The following is a 24,827-nucleotide window of genomic DNA, read 5'->3' as shown; positions in this document are numbered from 1 at the left end:
AGCTGGAACTAGGATTTGAACCCAAGCAGTCCAGCTCTGGAATCTTTCTGGATACATAAATACGTTTTCTATCTAAAGATCAAGATGTTTGAATTTGATGGGTCCTTGAATTTTTTATAGTCTCAGGAACCACAAAACTCTTAAGGATATGCATGTTGGAGTGTTATAAGAGGAAGTCACTGAGATTTATACTTTGTATACCTAGACAATTTAGAGAGAGAGGATTCTGTAAACCAATTTTTTCTCCTTGGTTACATAATAAGGTGATCGGCTGGCTGTCATGAGAATAAATAGCTCTTATCTACTTTTATTTATTTGGGAAAATTTTAAAGCACAGAAAATTCCAGCGACCAATATGGCAGACATCTTTGTACCTACCACCTAGAATTTAAGAAATATTAACAATTTCTTATATTTGAATGAGACCTCTTTTTTTTATGATAATGGATAAAATAGAGGTCCTCTTTTTGCCTTTTCTCCCCTCTCAACTTGCCCCCTCAGAGCCAATCACAAATTTAATTATGTTCTTCTTCCAGGCCATGTTTTCATGGATTTTTTGTTTCATGAGTTTTTACTCCTTTAAATGACTAGATGCTTTTCTCCCTTCTCCAAAGCTTTGAGGATGATTTAATAACAACTATATTCTAGCTATGCAGATCAAATTCCATAAAATTTGGACCTTAAAATGAAAAGAGGCTGTTTTTTACTTCTAAAAATAAACAAAACAAAACAAACCCTAAACACCTCATTTTTATCTTTGTGTTCATCCGGGTTTACATGTCTTGCAAGTTTATTATTTTTAAATAAATGTTATGAATATGTCAAAATAATTTTTAAGCTCTTGTACCTGATCATTATTTTTACTCACATGAAAACTGGTGATTATTTTTATTCATGTGAAAGAAAAATTTGAAAATAATCATCAGTCACATTAAAAAAATAATAAGATAGAAGTTCATTCATACAACACTTTGTGTCATGTTCTTGCCAGAAATGTGTAACCTGAATCCAATCATGAGGAAATAATCAGACAAATTCAAACTGCAGAGCATCCTTTGAAACAGGTGGCCTTCAAAAATGCAAGGTCTTGATGGCCAAAAAAAAGGGTGGGACTGACCTAGACCATTCATAGAGATTAGGGTGACAACTAAAAGCAATGCATAATTCTTGACTGAATGCAGGATCAAGGAAAAAAAAAACCAGAAAGAACGAGAACTATAAAGGGCATTATTGCAACAATTGAAAAGTTTGACTATGAGTTATATCAATACTAAATTTTTTGAGAGGGCTAATGTCCCTTGGTCTTAGAAGGTACATGCTGATCTGTGTACCATAATATCTGCAACTTCCTTGCAAATAGTTCAGAAAAAAGTGAGTGGATAGAAAATATTGTTATAAAATGTAAACAAGTCACAAAGGGTAAGGGTATTCATTGTAATATTCTTATAATTTTTCTGTAGATTTGAAATTTTTCAAAATTTTGAATCTATAGTGATACAGTATCAGGAACAAAAAGGAAGAGACTAGATAAAATGAGATTGGCCCATTGTTGAAAGTTACTAAAGCTGGGGAAGTGTTAACTACACTCTTCTATTATTGTCTGTTTGAAAATTGCCTTAACAAAGTTTTTTCAAGATGGTAAAATAAAGGTCATTCAATGGAAATGTCATTTAACTTGCCACTTGTTTGTTACTGTATTCCTAGTACGTAGAACAGTTTCTAGCATTTGGTAGACATCACACATATTTGTTAAAATTAATCATCATAAAAGGAAGATGTGTCCAAATCCAATTCTTTGCTATCAACCTGCCTCTTGGGGGGATCTGGACTAATTTTAACAAGCCCATGATGTGAATTCAGTAGAGAAGCTAAGCAAGAATAAAGCTTCTCACTGGAGCTAAATATTATCAGTAATTAAAGAATGTTTCCGTTCACCCCTTCCTTGGTAATCACTCATTTCTGTTTCCTTTTGCCCTCCTCTCCCCTTGTAGGTACCAGTGTACTACTGCAACAAAAGGAACAAAAGCTTGGGAGATGTGAAATTCAGTTTCTGATTTCGGATAGCCAGGGCTTCAGTTGCCCTGAAAAGCAGGTGCTTAAACTCACAATCTGTAAGTGTCTGAATGGTGGCGGTTGCGTGGAAAAGCTGAGTGACTCCTACGTTGGCCTGGGACCTGCAGCCATTGCACTAATAATTTTTGCCCTCCTGCTCTTGCTACGTAAGTATTTTAAAAGCCACTCTTTAGCTCATCTCGTCCTTTCAGTGCCCCACCAGTGTTTTGCTGCGGTAGTAGTCATTGATTTCTTCACAGTGAGTCTTTCACCACAAGGGAACACTTCCAACGGTGATTAGGGAAACAATAAGTGACCGTTAATAAATTCACCAAAGATTATTCTAGCCCTCCGCAGAATTTTATCTCATAAAAATGAATTTTTGTTTTATAAAAACATGTCATTTCCCGATTTAAATAACCAAGGTTACTAGACAGCCTGGTTGGTGATAAGCTCTGTGATGAGGGACGTTGTCTGTTCTTCCACACCTTTGCTTAGAACAGTGCCTTGCACACGGTAGGCTCTCAAAGAAAAGATTTGTTGGGTAAATTTGGGTGATGGATACAAAGATATTTTACGGACTCCTCCTGTTGCCATCAGTTCTTGCTTTGCACCTTCAACTTGTCGGGGCTCGGCCTCCTCATACCCTCTGCTTTGCTTGCCCCTTCCCCTGCGCCAACAGCAGCCCCACCTCTGAGCACTGCTGTGCTTTCTGACGATGACAACCAGTCCTGCCTTCCCTGCATGGCCTCCGAAGACCTCCGGTTTCCTTTCATGAAAGAGCAAAGTACTGCAGCTTGGGGTCATGTGGAATCCCACTCCACTTGCCCCCGAACGAGGGCCACCTCTCAGGCACCCCCAGTGATCTCAGTGATGAAGGAGGGGCTTGTCAAAGCCAGTGTTAGATGTGCAACTGAATGCACAGCACTCAACAGTTTACAGTGTACGTTTATACCGTCGTCTCTGTTTTACGGGTAAAAATACAGACGTAGGTGGAGAAATGACTTGTCTCAGCTCCCAGGTCTGTCACCAGGTGCTGGAGCTGGGACTCTATCTTTTACCCAGAGACCCCTTGCATTGCCTTCTCATCTCAGACTCCCCGGGGCCCAGTGTGTTGCTTGGCTCGTGGTAGACACTTGGTAAGCATTTGTTAAATCTGTTGAAATGGTTGAGTTGGACTGGCTAATTCCAGTTTTTTACTCACAGTGCAGCTACTCACAGTGGCTATATTTACTGAGCTGTCAGCTATTTCACACAAAAGGGAATCTAGGAAGTAGTCAGTTCATCACTGGAAGCTGCCAGATGGAAGTGGCAGTAAAAGCTAATTGGAGAAGGACTGTCCTCAGGTGTAATTAATTCTTGACTACATTGATCAAGAAGACAACTTTGGCTTTCACTTCCTCCCTGAGGTAGAATAAAATTTAAGGAGGGAGCTCTGAAATCTTATTGAATTCGTGATGAAATGTTATATGTATTTTAAGGGCTTTTAATGTAGAGTCATTCTCGAAAATAATCCTCAGATAATTCAAATGTTAATTTGATCCTCAGTTCGCCATGCCTTCTGCTAAATTCTACTCCAGGATGAAGTGGCAAAGTATTTTAGAAGTTCCAATGTTCTAGAATATTTGAACATATTAACATTTTCCTACCCCTCGGAGCGTTTGATCTTTTTAACATATATATTTTTTTTGGATAGTGAATTTTCTTATATTAAAAAAGTGATTTAAAAGAACAACAGAAGATTTAAGTCTCTAAATTGGCTTTGATGATTTGTATGCTATGGAATCCAGCCTTGGTGCTCCATCCAGCAAGCACACACAGCCTTTTTGTGATGAATGAGGACTCCCTCATGCTGCCTTTAGGCTTTGATATGATTCCCCAAAACAAGCTTGGTGAGGCTGGATCAGAGTGAAGAAAAGAAAAATGCAAAAATAGGGCTGTAAATAAGTGAAGACTGAACTCTAAGAAGCAAAATGCAAATTCCAAAATTAGGCAATATAAATTTAGAAATATGTCGGGACTAACCTTCTCTGGACTCAATTTTGTTTCTGTCCAGTTGTACCACTTTTACTGCTGAGGTGCCATTGTGGAGAAGGCGTCAAAGGCTTCACCCCCATTCCTGGCACTATAGAGATGCTGCATCCTTGGAATAATGAAGGGGCGCCACCTGAAGACAAGGTCAGACAATCAGATATCAGTGGAACTTGTCTTCTTTCCCCATTTAAGGGCCTTTGGGAACTGTTTCTAACATTTTAAGTCATGAGAGAGTAACGTAGTCATTATAGATTTCATTCACATATCTTTGTTAAAACAAAGAGTTCAAATGACCACATATTTTGTGTTGGTTGCCAGGGCAGAGTTGAAGTGGTCTTATTCTACTGTGATAGGTCCTATGTTACAGAGAATGTTAAGAAAGGGTCAGGGAATGAAGGATGTGCTTCTCCATTTCCGTTCCTCTCAATACATAGGGTTGGGAGAGGTAAACCCACCACCCCCGGAACAATTATAAGATTTTGCAAAATCTCCTCTCCTCCCTACTTAATAGACAGGAGGAGATCCCATTGTCTGTTGCGTCTTCACCCCGGGCCTGTCATCACCATCTGCAATAAGCATTGTGTTCAATAGGACACCATTTAGCATCAAGCATCAGAGAACTCAGAATAACAGAGGCTTAAATATGAATGTGGGCAGTCAAGGACCAGCATGATGATTCCTCTACAGTATGGTCCCGGCTCCTCCTTCCTTGTTGTTCCTCCGTGGATGAGTTCCATTCCCATGCTGTCTTCATGCTCCAGACACTAGCTGCTGTCTCCACGTTCCAAAAAGCAGATTGGGAGAAATGTTCTTAAAGAACACTTCCCAAAAGTTGCCTACCCCATTTCTGCTTGAAATCACATTAACCAGAACTTAGTCAGGTAGCCCTTCTGAGTAGCAGTGGAGGCTTGGAAAGATAGTCTTTATTTGGAGCAACCATATGTCCAGCTAAGAAAAAAAAAAATTTAATAACTATAGAAGGAGGCATTAAACCCTAGAGGAAAGTTGAAATGCCATTGATGCCAATAGAGTAAATGAGCTGAGACCATATTTAAATAATTTTTGTTTTCCCCTTGGGTTATAATCAGCTAACAAAACAAGAAGGTGGAATGGAGATCTTCAGAAGACTCAAATACAAGTTATTCAACCCAAAATATTTTTCCTAGTTTGCCTCTGTGGAAATAGCTTATTCCCTTCACCTGCCTGCTCAGCTCAGATCCTTCTACCGCCTGTACTGACCCTCCATCCTTCTCACCCCTCCACTGTATTTGCTGTCATAGGTGGTGCCTTTGCACGTGACAGCAGATCATGGAGAGGGTGTAGCCGTCGACGTGAGAGTGGGAAGTATAACAACCAAGGAAACCACAAAAGAAAGTAGCTGTGCCTTCATCAAAGGGCATCATGAGATGGCTGAGGTGGATGGAAGATGGGAAGAACACAGAAGCCTGATTTCTGGTGGAGTTACCGAAGTGACAGGGACAACAGGAGCCAACGTAGGCGCTGAAATGACAAGGATCACAAAAGTCACAGGGTCTTCCAGAGACCTGGCCGGAGCTCGAGCAGCTGCTGTTGCAGCCAACGAAGAATTCTTGAGAAGTTATTTCATTGAGGTAAGGGTTGGTTTTTATAGGTGCTGGTGCAGGGGACATTTATATGTGAATGTGGTATTAGTCAGGTAATCATTGCCTTGGATCTAAATAGGACTGGGTCGTTTTTTAAGAGAATGCTTTTAAGAGAATGACCCCACAATCTCACTTCTTGCAGAAGCTTATTTCTCACATGCCTGTTTTTGTCAGTTGACACAACTCTGCTCTTCTCCGTGTTGCCTTCATTCTAAGATGCACTCAGAGAGAGCAGATTGGACTGGGCAGGTGCAATCCTCTGCAGGGGAACAGGGGAACAGAGCCACGCAGAACCAGGCGACGACCGGCTCCTCAAACAGCTACCTTTTAGGGGGGCTCACATTTCACTGGTCAGAGCGAGTCACGTGACGAAGCCAGCTGTCAGTGGCTCAAGAGTACAGTTCCTCTGCCAGAGCAGACCTGATAGGGATGAGCGCGCGGGGAGCAGAGAGAATACGTGACCTAACAATCACAATCTATTATGTGCGTTTACATTTTGTCTACTTGGCCTCACTATTGAGGAAGTTCTTAAAATATCAGGAGGAGAGGTGTAGGAAAGATGATGGGATGTAGTCAGAAAGCTTATGCCTGGAATGAGGAATTAGAAGCAGGGCTGGGTACCTTTCTTGAGAAGAAGACCCATGTGTCCCACACAGGGATGGGCAGAGTCAGAGCGTTGGGCATCTGAAGGACACTTGAGATGAGTGAAGGGATGGGCTTCTAAGGAGGCCAGTTTATTTCTGTCCCCTCTCTACATGATAACCAATTACCGGAGTGCTTTTGCTCTTCCTGTCTCCTACCCCCCGCGTTTTCTTTCAGACCATCTGCCCACCTGTTAGCTTGACGGGAAGATGGTGATGCGGTCCATGTCAGGAAAACCACTTCTCATCCTCTTTCTGTCTCACTGCCAAGCTCCAGTCTGGGGTGCCCTGTTAGTTTCATTTTGATAGTTTTCCCTCTCCACTCGAATCCTGCTCCAGTCAGACTTGGCTGTGTGTGTATGTGAGCAATTTTTTATTCAGAAATCATTTCACACTTACGAGAAAATTTCCAAGAACAATAGAAATTTTGAACTCCTGTATATTCTTTACCCAGACTACCCAATTATTAACCCTTTGCTATTTGCTATTTGCTTTCTTAATCTCTCCCCCTCTCTCTCACACACACGTACATTTTCTTAATATAATACAGTGAACAAATTTAGAGATTTAATAGTGCCATATTCCATATTTCAATTTCGCCAATTATCCCAATAATGTCTTTTTGTAGCCATTGTTTATCCCGTCCAAGACCTAATTCAGAGTCCTGCCTTTCTTATCTTTCACAATATGAATTTTTTTTTTTAAGAATACGTGCCAGCCGTGTTGTAGGATGTCCTTCCATTTGTGTTTCTCTGATGTTTTCTCATAAGGAGACTCAGGTTATGCATTTGGGGCAAGAACATAGTCTTATTCTTAAATGAAGTTGTGTCACTAATTCTACACCTCTGTGTTTTATTTCCATTTTAGAAAGCAGCCTCTTGCACTGAAGAAGATGACATTCACATAGGCAAAGATTGCCTTCTGGTTTATTCTCAGGAAGACACTGCGTCTCTCCATGGTTCCATTGGCTGCTGCAGTTTTATTGAAGGAGAACTCGATGATCGCTTTCTAGATGATTTAGGGTTTAAATTCAGGACACTAGCTGAAATTTGCTTGGGTCAAAAAATAGATATGGATGGGGAAACTGAGCAGAGGCAAAAACCTGTGGGAGCGTCAAGTATGAAGGCAGCTTCACATTCATTCAGTGAGCAAACCAGGATTAATTCGGAGAATGCCTACTTCTCTGGTAATAGCTTTCAGGTTCCAAAACCTTTGCATGAAGCAAATGCAGAGAAAGTAACTCAGGAAATAGTCACTGAAAGCTCCGTATCTTCTAGGCAGAGTCAAAAGGTAGCTACGCTGCTCCCTGATCCATTGGCTTCTGGTAACGTTGTAGTGACAGAAACTTCCTACGTCACAGGCCCCACGATGCCACCAAGCCCCGTGATCCTGGGTCCTGGCCCGTCCCAGGCCCTTATTGTGACGGAGCGGACGTACGCACCGGCCCCTCCCTTCGCAGAGCAGCATTATGCTAATGACAGTAGTGTTGTGGTTACTGAGAGAATCATTCAGCCTAACGGGGGCCTACCTGGTCCTCTGGAAGGCTCTCAGCATCTGCCAGATGCGCATTACGTTATGGTGAGGGAGAGAGAGCGCTTCCTTGCCCCCAGTTCAGGGCTGCAGCCCCCCCTGGCGGCGGCCGCTGCGGCCGCTGTGGCAGTGGGACCGAACCTGACAGTGACAGAAAGGGAGCGAATCCCCGCCTCCAGTTACCAATTTCCTGCCAAAACCTCGGTGATGGCCAGAAAGACAGAGGTTTCTGGAGCCGCAGTCCATGGCCCCCTGCCAAATTTCAGTTTAGAGGAGTCTGGTCATTCTAATTCTACTCGCACCACGTCTACCAGGGTCTCCAAGCACAGCATCGTGCAGCATTCTTACTCCTGAACCGTAGTCCGCCGCGGTCTGACCGGAGTCCCATTTCACGGTTTCGACAGGCCTGTCTTCTGATGAGCCTGTAGACTTACGAGACACACACATCGGGCTTAAAACTCTTCTCAGTCACTAATACACAACCAGCCTCGCCGTCCTAGCCTCCGGGGGTGGGCTTCAGAAATGCTCCAGGGTTTGCTGAAGGCATAAGGACGATGCGATGTCTTAAGTGCCTTTTAGTGAGTTATGGCCGAACAATATTCACAAAGCAAATTAGAGAGTCAGTCCAGCTTCCAGGAGTTCACCAAATGGACACAGAGTAGCCAGGGCTTCCGCTGTGCAGTCCGGCCACCCATGAAGCTGACTGGGCCTTTTGGCCTACTGCCTTCACCTTGAATGTTGCCGTTCTGTATCCCATACTTGACAGCCCCCAGCAGGTTATCAACACCTCGTTTCTCCAAAACCACGTGCACAGTCTGGACGACTGTTTGAAGACTAGAGGCCTGGCCTTTTAATCTGTTTTAGGATGATTGAATTTGGGGACATTGACACAGTAAAGAGCACACGTTGTAGGTCTCTGTGCGTGTGTGTTGTATGACCATAAAAATAACATTATTGCTTCCCTGTGTCTCCCCAAAATCATGAAAATAATGAACACTTCAAATTCAGTTGAATAATCCAGGGCAAAATTCATAAATATAAAATCACTTTACTTTTTAGAGTAATATACTATTTTTACAAACTCAGGATACATTATCTTCTAATTCTGTACAGCTAACTTAACCACCAGATTGGCTTCTTCTCCGCCGTGGTAAGAACCTGCCTGTTTCACAGCTATGTATCCTCAGTACATGACACAGTGCCAAATAAATACTGTGGCATCAAACCAAATTTTAGAAACCATCCTTTTTTGTTTACAGTTGCAAAAAATACTGAAAAACCCTATACTGTCAGTAATTGTGAGTTTGAAATGATTTTATTCTACATCTCAAAGTCGCTGACTGCCCAGTCCTCACTTACTACGTGAATATTAAATATTAAAGATCATTCAGTTGAACAATTGGCCTGAAATTGTACAACATCCTTTTGCCTTTCATTTTGAAAAGTTATTTGGGTATTTTGGCTTCTCGGTAGATTACGCTTTCATTGCTCCTTGAAAAAATAGTTCATTTAAAGTTTCAAAGCATGCGTGCTTATCAGTAACAGTTGATGTGAATATTTCCCACAACAAAATTAAAGACTATGTAATTTTTTGATTTTTCAAGGTATTTTGCTAGGGAAATGAATCTTTAAAAATTCTTTTTTTAGACGTGTTTTTTACTTGAATTATGTTATACAAAAGATTGATATGTTTTTCCCCTACTGACTGGATATGGGCAAAAGGCATATATTTTTAAATATCATTAAGTGTGTGGCCAAGGTGAAGGTCAGTCTTCCATGATCTAAGTTTTTTACTCTACTTAGTAATTGTTGCTTGCCCCCCCCATTATATACTTAGTAGTTATATTTTGCTATGAATGCAACAGGAATTTCACTACTGTGTGAAATGTGAATATGATCTGCAGACTCCAAAAATCCAAACTTGGTCTTAACCGTCCTCCTTGGACAGACTCAGAAAACCTAACCTGTCTCTCTTGTATGTAGCATAATCACATTTTCTAAATGGTTTTTTTGTACCTGAAATGGTGATTTGTATTAGGTTTTACATTTGTTCCTTGGGAGATTATATTTGTACATGCATCATGATGAAATATTTAAATAAAAAGATGACCTTTAGAGTGACCCTTTTCCATCATCTTTTTATTGTTCCGTCATATTTTACAAGGACTATAGTTTTGCATCAGAGGAGAGATCTCCCCTGAAAACAGGCGTTTGTTTGACTTTGGTATTTGAATTAGAACTGCTTACATTGGGGTGCCTGGGTGGCTCAGTCGGTTAAGCGTCTGCCTTCGGCTCAGGTCATGATCCCAGGGTCCTGGGATTGAGGCCCGCATCAGGCTCCTTGCTCGGCGGGAAGCCTGCTTCTCCCTCTCCCACTCCCCCTGCTCGTGTTCCCACTCTCACTGTCTCTCTCTCTCTCTGTCAAATAAATAAATAAATAATCTTTAAAAAAAAAAAAAAAGAACTGTTTACACGAAAACATCATTTCCAGAAGGCCTGCTGAAATTTTAATTTCAGATATATTTTAGTGTAAATATGTCCCAAAGTAAAAAAATCTCTGTTGTTTATCTGAAATTCAAATTTAGCTGGGCACTCCGTATTTCTCTTTGCCAAGTCTGGCAACCTTGTTCCTAAGGGACTGGAGTTTGCTTTCTGCCCACAAAGTAACATTGGAGGAAGCTGTTGGGTTCGGCTAAAGAAAGCTCGCGCATCTAACCCAAAGAGATGAAATCACTCAGTGTTAAGCTGCTTTAGTTACTTGTTATAGTTCACAAGAGAAAAGGTCAGAGTTTCTTTCTGCCTATGCTATAATGTCACATTAATAAATACTTCCAACACTGGCACATCAAGACGTCCTAAAGCATAAAGACCGTGTAGTACTTCTGTGACCTCAAGGCTCCCACCCCAAGTGGCGCATGGGAGCAATTTTTAGTTGGTCTCTACAGACCATAGCCCAATCACCACCACATCGAAATGTCTACAGGCGGATGTCGCTTATCAAGTAACACCTGGAAATGAGGTGCTTCCAAAGACAGGTTAAGGTGATCAAATCTTACCTCTTTACCATAACACAATTTCTTGGCTTCGGTATTTTAGTGGAGCTCAAGTCCTCTTTATCATTGCTGATTTTTTGGACTACTGTTTCTATTAGTTGCTGAGAGAGGGATATTAAAATCTCCGGCGGATTGTGGCTCTGCCTACTCCTCGTTTAATTTTTTTCTAGTTTTGCTACCTGTGTCATGAAACTTGTTAGACCCGTGTTAATGGGTACAGATGTATTTAGCATGATCGTGTCTCTTCAAAGAATTGGCCCTTTTATCCTTATGGAATATCTCTCTTTTGTCTCTGATTATATTCTTTGTCCTGAAATCTGCTTTGCCTCACATTAATATTGCCTCGCTGGCTTTATTGTGCTTAGTGTTTGCATAGTTTATATCTTGGATCTTTTTACTCTCAACTTTATAATGTATGTCTTATAAATATAGAGATGGGTCTTGCTTGCTTATCCATTTGAACACTTCCTAACTTTGAATGGGGGGGGGGTTAGTCTACTTGTAGCAAATATTCATACTGATGAGCTTAAGTCTGCCATCTTGGTATTTGTTTTCTCTTCGTCCCATCTGTTTGTTTGTTTTTCATTTGCTCCTTTCCTGCCTTCCTTTGTGTGTTGAATGTTCTGGGATTCCACCGTGGCTCCTCTATCAACCTTTTAACTGGTTCCTCTTGTGGAAATCCAATTTTTAAAAATCTCCTGCCAACCCCCCCCCCAAAAAAAACTCTCCACAAGAGCAGAAGAGAAAGAAAATAGTGTTATTACTGAATAAGCATTATGCCGGAATAGGATGTGCATCACAGCAAGCCATAAAGAAACCGCAAAGACAGGGGCGCCTGGGTGGCTCAGTCGTTAAGCTTCTGCCTTCGGCTCAAGTCATGATCCCAGGGTCCTGGGATCAAGCCCTGCATCGGGCTCCCTTCTCCACGGGAAGCCTGCTTCTCCCTCTCCCACTCCCCCTGCTTGTGTTCCCTCTCTCGCTGTCTCTCTCTCTGTCAAATAAATAAATAAAATCTTAAAAAAAAAGAAATTGCAAAGACAGAAATCTCACTTTTTTATATAGCCCGGCAGACACAACCCATTACATGCATGTTCACAACATAATGAGAACTTGCCCTCAAGCAAGACTTGCCAGCACCATCGGTCATACACAGTTCATCTTAAATTCACCTGGCAATTGAGGTGGCCATCGTGTTGCTGATTGCCTTTATCCAAAGAAATAATAAGGCTTCTAATATCTCTATGATGGGTAATTAGTCACAGTCTGGATCCAGATGCCCATGGAGGAGATTGAGATACTATCTTCCTTGATGTTCTCATCTTTGATGTTCAAAGAGATGAGTCCCAGGCCTTAGAGAAAGACATGGCTGCTTGTAAAGCTGACAAAAAGCTCGTTTAGTTTTATTTTATTTTTTTTTAAAGATTTTATTTATTTATTTGACAGAGACACAGGGAGAGAGGGAACACAAGCAGGGGGAGTGGAAGAGGGAGAAGCAGGCTTCCCGCTGAGCAGGGAGCCCGATGCAGGGCTCTATCCCAGGACCCTGGGATCATGACCTGAGCCAAAGGCAGATGCTTAAGGACTGAGCCACCCAGGCGCCCCAAAGCTCATTTAGTTTTAAAAAGACTTCTATATTATCTGAAAAGGGCAAAGAAAGAATTAGCAATGATAAGTTTTCTAAAGTAAATGCTCTGAGGAAGAGGAACGGGGAGGGCAAGTCTCCCTTTTTGTACCAAGAAAAATTTAATTTTTCTTTCTTAGATTTGTTCTTATCCTCACACTTCAGGGCTATGATCCATGTGGCAAGTGGCTACCAATCGGATAGCACAAATTTAGACTGTTCCTATCACTATGGAAAGGTTTTTTTGGGCAGCATAACTCTAGAAATTATAGTATGTATCTTTAATTTATCATAGTCTACCTTCAACTATTCTACCACTTCATAGACAATGTACATAAGCTTTGAACTTTCACTTTGTGAATCTTGCTATGTCACTAGATCTCTGACCTTCAACTGTTGCCTCCTGTCCCCCACACCTTCCTCCATACCCCTGTGCATTATATTCAGAATATTCTGAAACCCGCATCAAGTCCATTAGTGAATGAAAATGGACTCATTATTCCAGAGATTACAGAACTTCCACCAACCCATGAGCCCAGTAAAGACAATGAGATGAGGAAGATGTGCCTCTGTTAAAAATCCAGATACACCCCTGGCTGGACATTTTCCATTGCCTCTTTATGTCCACTCTCTACCCTTCTTTTTCACCTTGCTCTGAGGCCCAGGAGCTTGTCCTTTCCGGATGCTTCGACAGGCATCCTTGCCCTCTGCCTATGAGTTGGGTGTGGTCAGTGGGAAGCACTGGCTGGAGAGCGGCCAGAAAGAGAAGCACCTGTCAGGCATCTCTCTGTACAGAAACTCCTTTTCTGGATTCCTGGACCCACTCCCTCTCCTTGCTGCTTGAGGCCTGTTGGTGGTGATAGCTCCCTCCTCAATTGTATCAGATTCAGGGCCCTGGACTGTGCCTTGAGGTTTTCCTCTCCTGCCTCGCTGCATGTATGTGACCCACTAGACTCCCCACACGTCTGTCTGCTTCCCCCTGGGACCATCAGTGACACAGTAAAAATCCTGTTGTATTCGTCTGCCTGGGCTACCATAACGAAGTCCCACAGCCTGGGGGGACTTAAACTACAGACATTTATTTTCTCACAATTCTGGAGGCTAGGAGTCCAAGATCAAGGTGTCGGCAGGGTCTGTTTTTTCCAAGGTCTCGTTCCTTGGCTTGTCGATGGTGGTCTTCTCTGCCACTTGCCTGTGTTTTCCATATCTATGTCCAAACTTCCCCTTCTTATACGGACAACAGTCATATTGAATTAGGACGATCCTGATGACCTCTTTTTAACTTCATTACCTCTATAAAGACCTTATCTCCAAATATAACCACATCCTGAGGTATTGGTGGTTAGGATTTCAACGTATGAATTTTGAGGGAACACAACTCAGCCGGTAAGACCTGGTGAACAAACAGGCTTCACTTGAAAAGCTGTACTATTTTTTCCCAGGAAAGGCATGAATTTCTTCATCCCACTCTTTGGTTAATTATTAATAAAAATTGCTTGTCACAGTAATAAAGTTGAAACCTGGGTTGAAAGCAGCCTAAATGAGGAGACTGCACAGTATCTATTGAGCCTTCAGAGAAATTTCAAAGGTAATCAAAGCAAAAACACATCCGGTTGTCCTAAGCCATGGACCTAAGTATTGTTGACAGCAGCTAACATCCCCAGCTTGGTGGCCCTGGCCACGTGCTTTGCATTGCTTTTCTTTTTTTTTTAAAGATTTTTTTTTTTTTTAAAGATTCTATTGATTTGACAGAGAGAGACACAGAGAGAGAGGGAACACAAGCAGGGGGCGTGGGAGAGGGAGAAGCAGGCTTCCCGCTGAACAGGGAGCCCGATGTGGGGCTCGATCCCAGGACCCTGAGATCATGACCTGAGCCGAAGGCAGACGCTTAACAACTGAGCCACCCAGGCGCCCCTGCATTGCTTTTCAATTTCCTCAGATATTTGCAGTACATGTACCACCAATGACTCCAAATAAGCTAAGGGAAGCATAATGATCCTTTCCCCTGGAACTCATTCTAAGGATTAATTTTTTTTTTTTCTTACTTGCTTCTGAGGCTTCTATACATAGCACAGTGGCCTTTCCTGGTTTTCTTTTATATTCTAAATTTAAGTAGGTACAAATTATTCTTTCTCTGTCTTTCCTCCTAGTTAAAAAAATGTGGATACAAAGACCTTAAAATAAAATATATTGATCGGCTTCTTCATTATGACTTCTGTTATCATGTCCATGAGGTAATTCATGGGCAAAATACTTCAGTATCAGGTATGCGATAAACCTGTGTACAGATTAATTCTAATTTATTCCCACTTAACACAAGTGGTGTTTGAAGAATCTTAATCAGAAATTGAAATTCCAGGGGTGGTTACTTAGCCCTTAGAATATCATTATTAAAATCCACCATCAGAGAGTTTGTTAATTAATATAAGGGATAGAAGTGATTTTTCATTGGTGAAATGAGTGGTTTTGCAACTGGGGATTGTTGAGGCATCGGGCACAACCCCCACTGCTCTTCCATGAATGAGGCATGAGAACACGGCAGGGCCGAGGCTAACAACTTCCGTGAAGCACTTGTGGTCTAGAGTCTCTCATCAGTCCTGTGTCCTTCCCCCTCCTGGAGAATGCTGCCGTCTGACCAACCAACAATGCCGGTTCCTCCTGCCATCTGAACACAACTCCATCCACCTCAAAAGGGACCTTTCATCAACTGCTGGTCAGAAGGGACAAGGGCAGAGAGTGGATATGCCCTGAGCTACAATATCTGTTTATATGACTGTTTGTGCCTGTCTGCTCATAAATATTTATACATTTTGTGGAATTGGTTTAACATTTGCTTGCTTTATAATAAACCACTAGTATAGCCCCCTATCTATCCCTAACTAGCAGAAATTATCAATATTTTAATTTTTTTAAATTGTCATTGGCTCAACGATCAGAGGGCTTAGGAAAATTAGCAATGAGACTAATTATTTTCCTTGGAAGATGTATTGCCTGGGATCAACCCTTTCTTTATTTTGCTCCAATTTTTCCTTTTAAAGTGATATTTTACCAAAATATTTTGTTGAATTACATGTACTTTTTTGGAAAAAAGCAAAATACAGATGAAAGAAGAAAAAGCAAATGATTTTCTCTATTTCTCTAATTGCTTCATGTATTATTCTTGCTTCAAATCCCCCTGCCCCCCTAGAAACTGAGATCACTGAAGACCGGAATGGACCCTTTTGATCTTTGTCTCCTCGTGATACACCCAAACAGGACAACTGGGAATTTTGAAAATCCAATGAAGTTTTTAAAATGAATTTCCTAAGCCTGTGTGTGATGGATGATGTCAGCGTCCCACCTGTCCATCCTTCATTTAATTTGCAACCTCTTATTGGCTGCATCCCAAACCCAAGTTTTGTTCTCCTTGTAAAGTCTTAATCGGTGGACTCTGAGAAGGGTTTGAGGGGTTTTGGTGTGAAGAAAACTATGAGATTTTAGTGCGTAGCGGGAATTATTTGCAGTGGCTCAAAGACTCTTACGTTTCTTCCAGAGTTTCTTTCTACGTGCTGATTGCTTGGACTGCCAGAAATTTTACTCCGTGTATTATTTGTTTTATTATTCTGCCCTTTTACCCAGGGCCGACGTTAGGATGGAACCCACACATCCCTCCCCCTTTCATGGGCTGCTTCCTCTAGCAGAAAGTTTAGTCTTAACAACCGTCTTGAGCTGAATCCTGCTGGAGATTTGCCGCTCCCTACCCCTCCAAGAACAACTGGTGCCGTGGCCCCAGTTTACAGGGCTTTCTCACAAAGAACAAAAACTGGGTTGAGGGGAAAACAGCCCTTGGGGAAAAACAATGAAGGAAGCGAGGAAGTGCACAAAATACAAACTTCATGAGTGCTTCTAAATATACTCCTACTAGATAAAGTCCATGTTGAGTTGGCTTAGCCCTAAACTATGTATACATTCACCTAGTAATAATTCACATGTTTCTCCACCTGGAGGCCCTCTGGACTACAGAAGCAGATGGAATAACAGAAGCACAATTATCCAAGCCTGTGCCCATCCGAAAGCCACTGTCTCACGCGCTTTTGGAGTAAATGAGTGTTATATGCTCCCTGGCCACAAGATGGCACTATGCACGCAGCAAAAGAAGCAAAGTCAATCGTGTCAAAGCTTAGAAGAAAAAAGAATTAAGCAATTTAATAAGTTGTTAAGCAATGCAAACTCACAAAGGCCAATACCTGTCTTTGCTAACTGTGCTCCTCCCAGATAAAATGTATGTTTCAGGATTGCCTGGGAAACTAGGCCCAGACTTACAGAACCCATAATAGAATCCATATGGCTCATTTGGTGGTAAAATACAAAATGTCTCCCTGAAGGTCAGTCCTGAGCCTTTGGTTCTATTAGAAAGGCTGCACTTGGGTGCCTGGGTGGCTCAGTCGTTAAGTGTCTGCCTTCGGCTCGGGTCATGATCCCGGCGTCCTGGAATCGAGTCCCACATAGGGCTCCCTGCTCGGCGGGGGACCTGCTTCTCCCTCTCCCACTCCCCCGCTTGTGTTCCTGCTCTCGCTCTCTCTCTCTCTGTCAAATAAATAAATAAAATCTTTAAAAAAAAAAAAAAGAAAGGCTGCACTTTCGGTATGCCTGGGTGGGGTGGCTAAGTCAGTGGAGCGTCTGACTGTTGGTTTCAGTGCAGGTCATGATCTCAGGATCATGAGATGGAGCCCCTCCTACGGGCTGCTCACTCAGCAGGAAGTCTGTTCGGTATTCTCTCTCCCTCTCCCTCTGCCCCTCCACACCCACTCACACATGTGCTTGCGTGCTCTCTCTCTCTCGCTCTCTCTCAAATAAATAAATAAATAAATCTTTTAAAAAAAAAGAGAGAAAGAAAGGCTGCACTTTGGAGGAAATGATGCTGGCCAATGCATTTACAAATAATACACTCTGCCTGGTGTGGGTTAATAAACAATACTTGCTGTTGAGCACTGTTTAGTGGCTTTAAGTTCATCCAAAGATGAGTAAGGCCCAGCCCTTGCCCTCCAAGGGCCCACACCATAGTGGAGGTGGTAGTTACAAACACCTTCTTCTGCAAATCAAGTCAACCTGCAATAAACAAGCCATCAGAGATAAAGAGAAAATTCCAGAGATTAATTGCTCTGTGAGGTTGGGGTGGGAATATCTAAGAGGCCTTCTTAGAGAGATGGACTTTTCATGAAAAGTGAAGATACATAAACAGGGATCAGCTGGATCAAAGGCTCACCTCACACCAGGGAGGGTGGTTAGTGTCTGGAAAATGACATGTAGTGGGCCCCGCAGAAGATAAGGATGAAAAGGCAGGTAGACCACAGGCAAAGGCTGTAAGACGACCTTATGCAGTAGAGAGCCACAGAAAATTTCTGAGCAAGACAATCGAAAGATCGAAGAGCCCTCAGACTATAGAAAAAGATAGGCTGCAGATGGGAGATATCAAAGGAAGAGGGTGGGGAAATTGATAATTCCAATCCATGTGAATGTTAAATATTAACTTCTTTTTTTTTTTTCCTGACTTCCATTGAATTTTCTAGGTATTCTCAGTGCCTCTTTCCTTGCATGTTTTCCTTTAAAGATTTATTTATTTATTTGAGAGAGAGCAGTGGGGCGTAAGAGGGAAGGGGAGGGCAGGGGGAGGGGGAGAGAATTTCAAGCACACTCCCCACTGAGCACAGAGCTGGAGGTGGGGCTGGATGGATCCCATGACCCTGAGATCATGACCTGATCCGAAACCAAGAGTCCAATGCTCAACCGACTGAGCCACCCAGGCGCGCCATAAATTTTAAATGTTATGTCAACAAGGTCACAGAACCAACAGAGAAGTAGGATACAGTTATAGCAAAAAAAAGTTGTACTAAACAAAATTAGAATCCAGCATTTGACAAGAGACTTTTTTTCTGATTCGTGATTTTACTTACATAAAAAGTCTTGCAGTGTTAAGCAATCAAAGTAACATCGGTCATTTACTTAATGAATCCCTTAACATTTAAAAATAATATATTTGAAATTAGACTGTTCCAGAAAACGGCTGACATATGGTTTTTTTCATGGTAATTTGATTTCACTTTGGTCTCCCTTATGAAATTGTAAGCTTTCTGAGCCAAGAACTTAGTCTGTATTTATTCTTATATCCTCAGTATATAATATAACATATATTATATTATGGCAGATGCTCAGTTATTATCAGTTGCTGTTGAACTGCCCTTAAATTAGACTAAGTAGTATTGAAATTAATTGGATGGTGTATTTTGCATTGCTAGGTATTTTTCCCAAAACACTATTAGGAAACTTCACACTCACAGCAAATTTGGAAGAATTTTGATGAATACTCACATTCCATCATCTAGATTCCACCATTAAACATTTTACTGTTCTTGCTTTATCACATATCTATCCACCTACCCATTTCTCTATCCATCCATCAATCCATCTTATTTTTTATGAATTTCAAATTACATAATTGCCATAATTACACTTCGCTCTAAACATGTCATGTCCGTATCTTTAACTAGAGCTCAAGATTATGTTAAGAGGTGGGGGCCTTTGGGAGGTGATTAGGTTAGGAGGGCGAAGCAGCAGCCCAAATGGCCTAGGACAACACACACATACACACACACACACACACACACAAACTGATTAGAGAGAGTGATGCTTGACCCAAGAGTAGTCATTTATAGGGTTCCTAGAAGCCCAAGAGATAGACAAGTTCAAAGATCTGCCCACAACAGAATGATGGTGAATACCTGGTCCAGGTCATTCCTTTCTCTGAGAATTGAAATGGAGACACTAGAAAGGGGCTTTTAGTTAGAGGTGAATGCAGAAGGAAAAAGACACACAAACAAAGAATTCTCTCTTCAGATTTCTTTGAGAGCCCCTAAATTGGTGGTTAAAGAGGTACATGGGGATTCTTGCTTTTCCAAGGGATGAGCTTGTCCATCCAGGAGCTTCCCTTGCAAGTGAAGAGAAATAAAATTCCCACACAACCTGGACCATCCTCAGGAAGGGTAGTGTAATCCACTATGTTGTTACTAGTGCAGGATTTAGTCTTAAAAATTAGAAAGATGGTTTAGCAACCTATCTACCCAGTTCACAGTCAAAAGCAAGGATGAAATAGAAATGAAGTTAGGTAATGATTAAAAAGAATATTCTCCCTCTCTTTCTCAAATAATATTTGGCTATAAGTAAAAATCAGAAAGTTAAAATTAGTGTTCTTTCTGAGCATGGAGGCAAACAAATTCTCTAGCTCTTTCCCCAACTCTCACATGGCCCCGGTAATGGGAGATGAAGAACGTCTGCTACCAGATGCATCCTCTGATAATTCTAACAACCCATCAAAAGGTAATCAGATTCTGCAGCTCGGCTTCTACAATTTTACCTCAAGAGATGATCTTCCAATTATGACAAGATGTATGTATAAGGATGTTCATCCCAGTGCTGGTTATCGCATAAAAACTGTAATTTAAAGCGACAGGACAGAGGCGCTCCTAATTTACTTTCAGTAATTGCAAGGATACAAGGGAGCCTGGGACAGGTCTTTACCACTCCGCAGCCCTTCCTCACCGCGTCTATCAGCTACAGGAGGCTTAATGGCCCACTTTCCGGACAAGCAACCCAAGGTGGAGCTCCTAGCCGTGCAGCTCCTGGGCTCACCCGGAAGGTAAAGCTTTCAGATCCGCCAGGCCTTTCATTACTCAGTGGTTCTCACTCCGGTCAAAAATTGTAACTGCAGGCAGTCTTTAAGAGCGGAAAATAAATGTGCATTTCACTTTGGACTAACACTACTCCGGAGCCACACAGAGACACTGACTTGTGATAACAGTGGTGGTAATAAGAATATTAAGCGTTATGTACGGGGCACTTTCGATTGGCGGGCACTAGGCTAACTGAGCATTTCTCCTACTATTGTCTGATTTTTCTCCTCACAGCCATCTTAGAGATACATCGTATTATTTTCTCCCATTTTACGGAGGTGGTAAGCTAAGGGTGAGAGCAGGTATGTAATATGGCCCGCTGGATGATCTATCTCGTGCCTTCTCCATCATCAGACATGGAGCTAAAGAAATGATAACAGGCAGGAGAAAAGCCAAGAGTGAGGGGTGCTCAGGAACGCAGAAAACCATTTAATGCTTCCTCCGGTCTTTGAGTCTGTTGGGACAGAGAGGGGCTCTTTAAAAACAATTCAAAAGCCAAAGACGTAGAAGAGGGTTTTTCCCCTCAAATACCCTAAACTATTTTTCATCACTGCAAACAAAAGCGCAGGGCAGAAATTTCCATTCACCTATGATCTATGATAGCTAAAGGAGATTAGCGATCTATGATCGCTAATCTCCTTTAGCTATCACTTAGCAACGGGCAACAAATGGAGGTTGGCAAAGACGGGCTGATTAGCATTCTTTTTTAGTCAAAAGATCAGAGTTTTTACAAGGTACAGCCAACTGCCCTCAGGCTTAAAGGGGTTTTAAAGGTCGGGCAAAGTTGTTCTTGCTTTGGTTTGGTATTTTCCTTCAGCGCCAAACAAGTTTTCTTTGTTTGGTTTCTAAAACTCATGTAGATCTTTGAAAGAGACCAGATTCTGGACTGTTGTGGGGGGGGGGAGGGGGAGGAGGAGATCCCAGCTCGCTCAGTCTCTGAACCCCTGCAGACATCCATACCAGCCCAGCATCCTGAAGATCAGCTGTGAAATGCTCTGAAGACTACAAAAATATTGCCAAGGCTAGCTTTCACGAGTGGAGAAAACAGCAATGATTACCAATAAGTGAGAAAAACCACTCAAAAAAAAAAAAAAGTCTCAGAGCTGAATCAAGCTTGGAAGGTCAGCTAGCTCTATCCTCCCATTCAGGGGCACCTACCGACCTTTGAAAAGAGGGGAGCCACTATAATTCTTTGTTATTCCCATTCACAGCTTCTGTGTCAGAAAGTTCTTCCTTGAGTCTCACTGGAATACCGCATGCTACTGTTGCAAGCTACTCTCTTCTTGTACTCTTCATAACAGAAGCATCTATCTTTCTTCAGATTTCTCTTAATCTTTCATTAACTTCACATGCATCAGGAATTCATGCGGACCTTTCCCTTCTCCAGGCTCAGCTTTTAAATCACTCACTAGAATGATGTTTACTGGGCCTGACACTAGACAGAAAGTCCTGGGCATACAAAAATCATTATGACACATTCCTTGCTGGCGAGGAACTTACGGTTTCATAGGGTGAAGCAGATATTTAAAGAAATAATGGCAGCAGAGTGTGATGTGTGAAGTTCGGGACTTCTCTGTTTTTGAAACTTGGTGTTTTGATGACTGTCCATTCAAAACTACCTTAATTTTTCCACTTCAAAGTGTTAGCTATATCTTTATCACTAAGTGGCAGGGGGTAGGGGGAAGCAAGAGCAGAATGGACGCGCCATCTAGTGGCAAAATGAGGTAAAAAGCAAGAACACCAAACGTTATCCCTTTGGAGTGGAAGCAAATAATGGATTTCCTGGATTTAAGGTACTATAAATTATAAGATGCACCATTGCTTTGATAAGAGAACAAAAAGGCCAAAAAGTAGGAGATATATATATATATATGTATATATATACGTGCTCGCTTCGGCAGCACATATACTAAAATATATATGTATATATATATAATCTCCTCTGGATTCTAGAAATCCAAGAGGAAGTGCAGGGCATCTTGAGGAAATACAGTTTTTAACTATTTCACTTTCTAGCAACTGACAGGTAGTGACGAGTAACAAACGTGCCTAATGCTGGATTACTGTGCACCAAGCACCTTGCTGTATACTGAATATTTCACAATCATCCTGCAGGAGGGTTATCACTGTCCCCATTTAGCACCTGAGGAAAGCAAAGCTCAAAGAAAGGATCGACCTTCCACCCTTAGATATGCAGGTTTAAACTCAGGAGGTTGGCTAACAAAATCCATGATTATTTTATTCTCCTGGGCTTCCTTCTGCTTTTCCCCAAGCCCTAGGGCTTCCGGGCTGCTCTCCTTGAACCCGCTCCCAAGCACACTCAACAAGGTCAGATTGCACTAAGGAAGGTGACTTCCCCTGAACTCCATTTCCGCCCTGTCATGCTCTTTCTCCCGGGGAACACCCCTGAGCCTGGCAGCTCCTGGCACTGCTCCACCTCGGAAACCTCGACCTCGGTTCCCTGCTTTCCCAGGGCACGTCTCCATTCCCACAACATCTTCTCTTCAACCTTCTGGAGACTTCTAGGAACCTTTTCCTCCCTGCTTGTGGCTTCCCCCTAACCTTGTATAAGCCTCCAAAATGGTTCTGACATGGCACCCTGCCTCGCACACAGCCTTGCGATGGAATTCAGGAACACAGGAGTGCCCCAGTGGAGGGATGTGGAGATGCTGGGAGGACAGGTAAGCCGGTGGAGATGTGGGGTCGGGAGATGAGGCCAGAGTGGAAGGCCACCTGGTCAGTGGAGGCAAATGTCAGGGGCCTTGGACTTCAGCAGCAGGTCCCAGCACACTGGCCCGAAGGACCACGTGGAAGTCGCCACATCTCAAGAGAGAGCCGTGCAGGGGAGTGCGGCCCCATGAGGGGGATGGAAACGTTTCCCCTTACACCCAGGAACACTGCCCCTAGAAAGAAGAGGAAGGAGGGAAATGCCAAACAGTGTAAGTTAACCCAGAAATGATTGCTTTGAACTACAAGAGACAGAATTTCCTTACTTTGGCAGGTGTAAATCGCATCCTACCGCATCTTATCATTGGTAGAAATAGGGGTTTTAAACATGGATTAGAGAAAATAACTGAAGGCTGGCTTTATGTATGTTTGAGGAGCCATATCTCTCAGTCAGGTTGTGCTCAGGAAAGGAGAGCTGTCGTGAGTACCGTGGGATGAGATTTAGTGTGGGGTTAGACCTGACACAATGCTGGGAGGAGTCTGGAAAGGAAAATCTGGAAGGGGAAGTGAGAGAATCAGAATACTCGCAGTCTAGTCCTCCTGAAGCACTAACCACGTGAACTGATCAGAGCTAGCTGGGAAACAGGAAAGCCGGGTGCTGTTCCCTCCCTGAGGCCGATGACAATAGGGTCGCTTTTGGGTGAGGGAGGGGAGGAGGGGAGGGGGCATTAGCCACAACCATGCAGCTGGCGATGGAACTGTGTCCGCTGTGCCAACAATCAGAAGGAAGAGAGGGACAGGGACGCCTGGGTGGCTCAGTCCGTTAAGCGGTCGACTCTTGATTTCAGCTCAGGTCGTGATCTCAGGGTCCTGAGATCGAGCCCCATGTCGGGCTCTGTGCTCAGCAGGGAGTCTGCTTGAGATTATCTTCCTGTTCCTTTCCCTCTGCCCACCCTCCCTCCTCATGCTCTCACTCCCTGGAAGGAAAGAAGGAAGGAAGGAAGGAAGGGAGAAAGAGAGAGAGAGGGAGGGAGGGAGAGAGGGAGGGAGGAAGGAAGGAAGAGAGAGAAAGAGAGAGAGAGGGAGGGAGGGAGGGAGGGAGGAAGGAAGGAAAGAAGGAAGAGAGAGGAAGAAGAGCTGGACAGTGGAGGAGCCACAAGGACCGGCTGGAACTTTCCGGGCGTCACCCATCCTGCTACCACCATATCAGCCTGCAAAGAGCTTCAGAGAAAAATGGCCACCACTCCCTCTGCCTCTCAAACCTCGCGCCAGTGTCTCTGTTGGCCACCTCTAAATCTGAACCACAGAGGGATCGGGGGATGCTGGAACACATAGTTCTTCAAGTAACCAAGCTGGATACAGAACAATCCAGCACATGCATATAAATTGTGGTCCTGCTACAGGATTATTATTAGACACGTGCACACATAGCAGTGCCAAATAAAGTCAGCTGAGTTCAGAGAAAGCCATGGGAAAAGTTGAATCTGAGAGTGGGACCTGATCTTAAAATTCATTCCATAGCTTGTATATTTGTCATACGGTACCTGGCATGTGACAGATTCCTTGAGCAGTAATAGTTTATGACCTGCACATTCCATTACTGATACCAACATTTCCCCCCGAACCTTCCTTCTTCCTTAGCGCAGAGTTCTCCATCACAACCTGCCATCTGCAGTTACGTCACCAACAGCAACAGGATATGGGCAATGACAGGCTAGGAAACACCAGCTTCCTGTTTGTCTCACATTTAGGGTTTTCAGGAGTAGTTCTGCTGCATCCACAACTGTTCTTTCCACCCGGACAAAGAACAATCTGAAAGGGGAGCTGAGATGTGAAACAGCAATGAGGTTGAAGTTTATATTTTCTGAACAAGACCTTAAAGATCCCAGGACATTAAAACG

At 42.8% G+C, this 24,827-nt stretch overlaps 1 protein-coding gene across 1 annotated transcript in view; it reads left to right on the top strand.

The window, feature by feature from the left end:
- DSG2 (desmoglein 2) overlaps window positions 1–10,000 on the top strand; it is a 45,538-nt gene extending 35,538 nt beyond the window's left edge. Inside the window, exons 12-15 of the mRNA XM_036096698.2 lie at window positions 1,992–2,219; window positions 4,109–4,230; window positions 5,367–5,696; window positions 7,217–10,000. Of these exons, the coding sequence (XP_035952591.1) occupies window positions 1,992–2,219; window positions 4,109–4,230; window positions 5,367–5,696; window positions 7,217–8,233 (1,697 nt within the window). The 3' untranslated portion in view covers window positions 8,234–10,000. The remainder of the gene's footprint in view (window positions 1–1,991; window positions 2,220–4,108; window positions 4,231–5,366; window positions 5,697–7,216) is intronic.
- The last annotated feature ends 14,827 nt before the right edge of the window (window positions 10,001–24,827 follow it).

This window comes from Halichoerus grypus, chromosome 13, assembly GCF_964656455.1.
Source record: "Halichoerus grypus chromosome 13, mHalGry1.hap1.1, whole genome shotgun sequence".
In the NCBI taxonomy this organism is placed as follows: domain Eukaryota; kingdom Metazoa; phylum Chordata; class Mammalia; order Carnivora; family Phocidae; genus Halichoerus; species Halichoerus grypus.
This window is presented reverse-complemented; position numbering and strand designations above follow the sequence as displayed.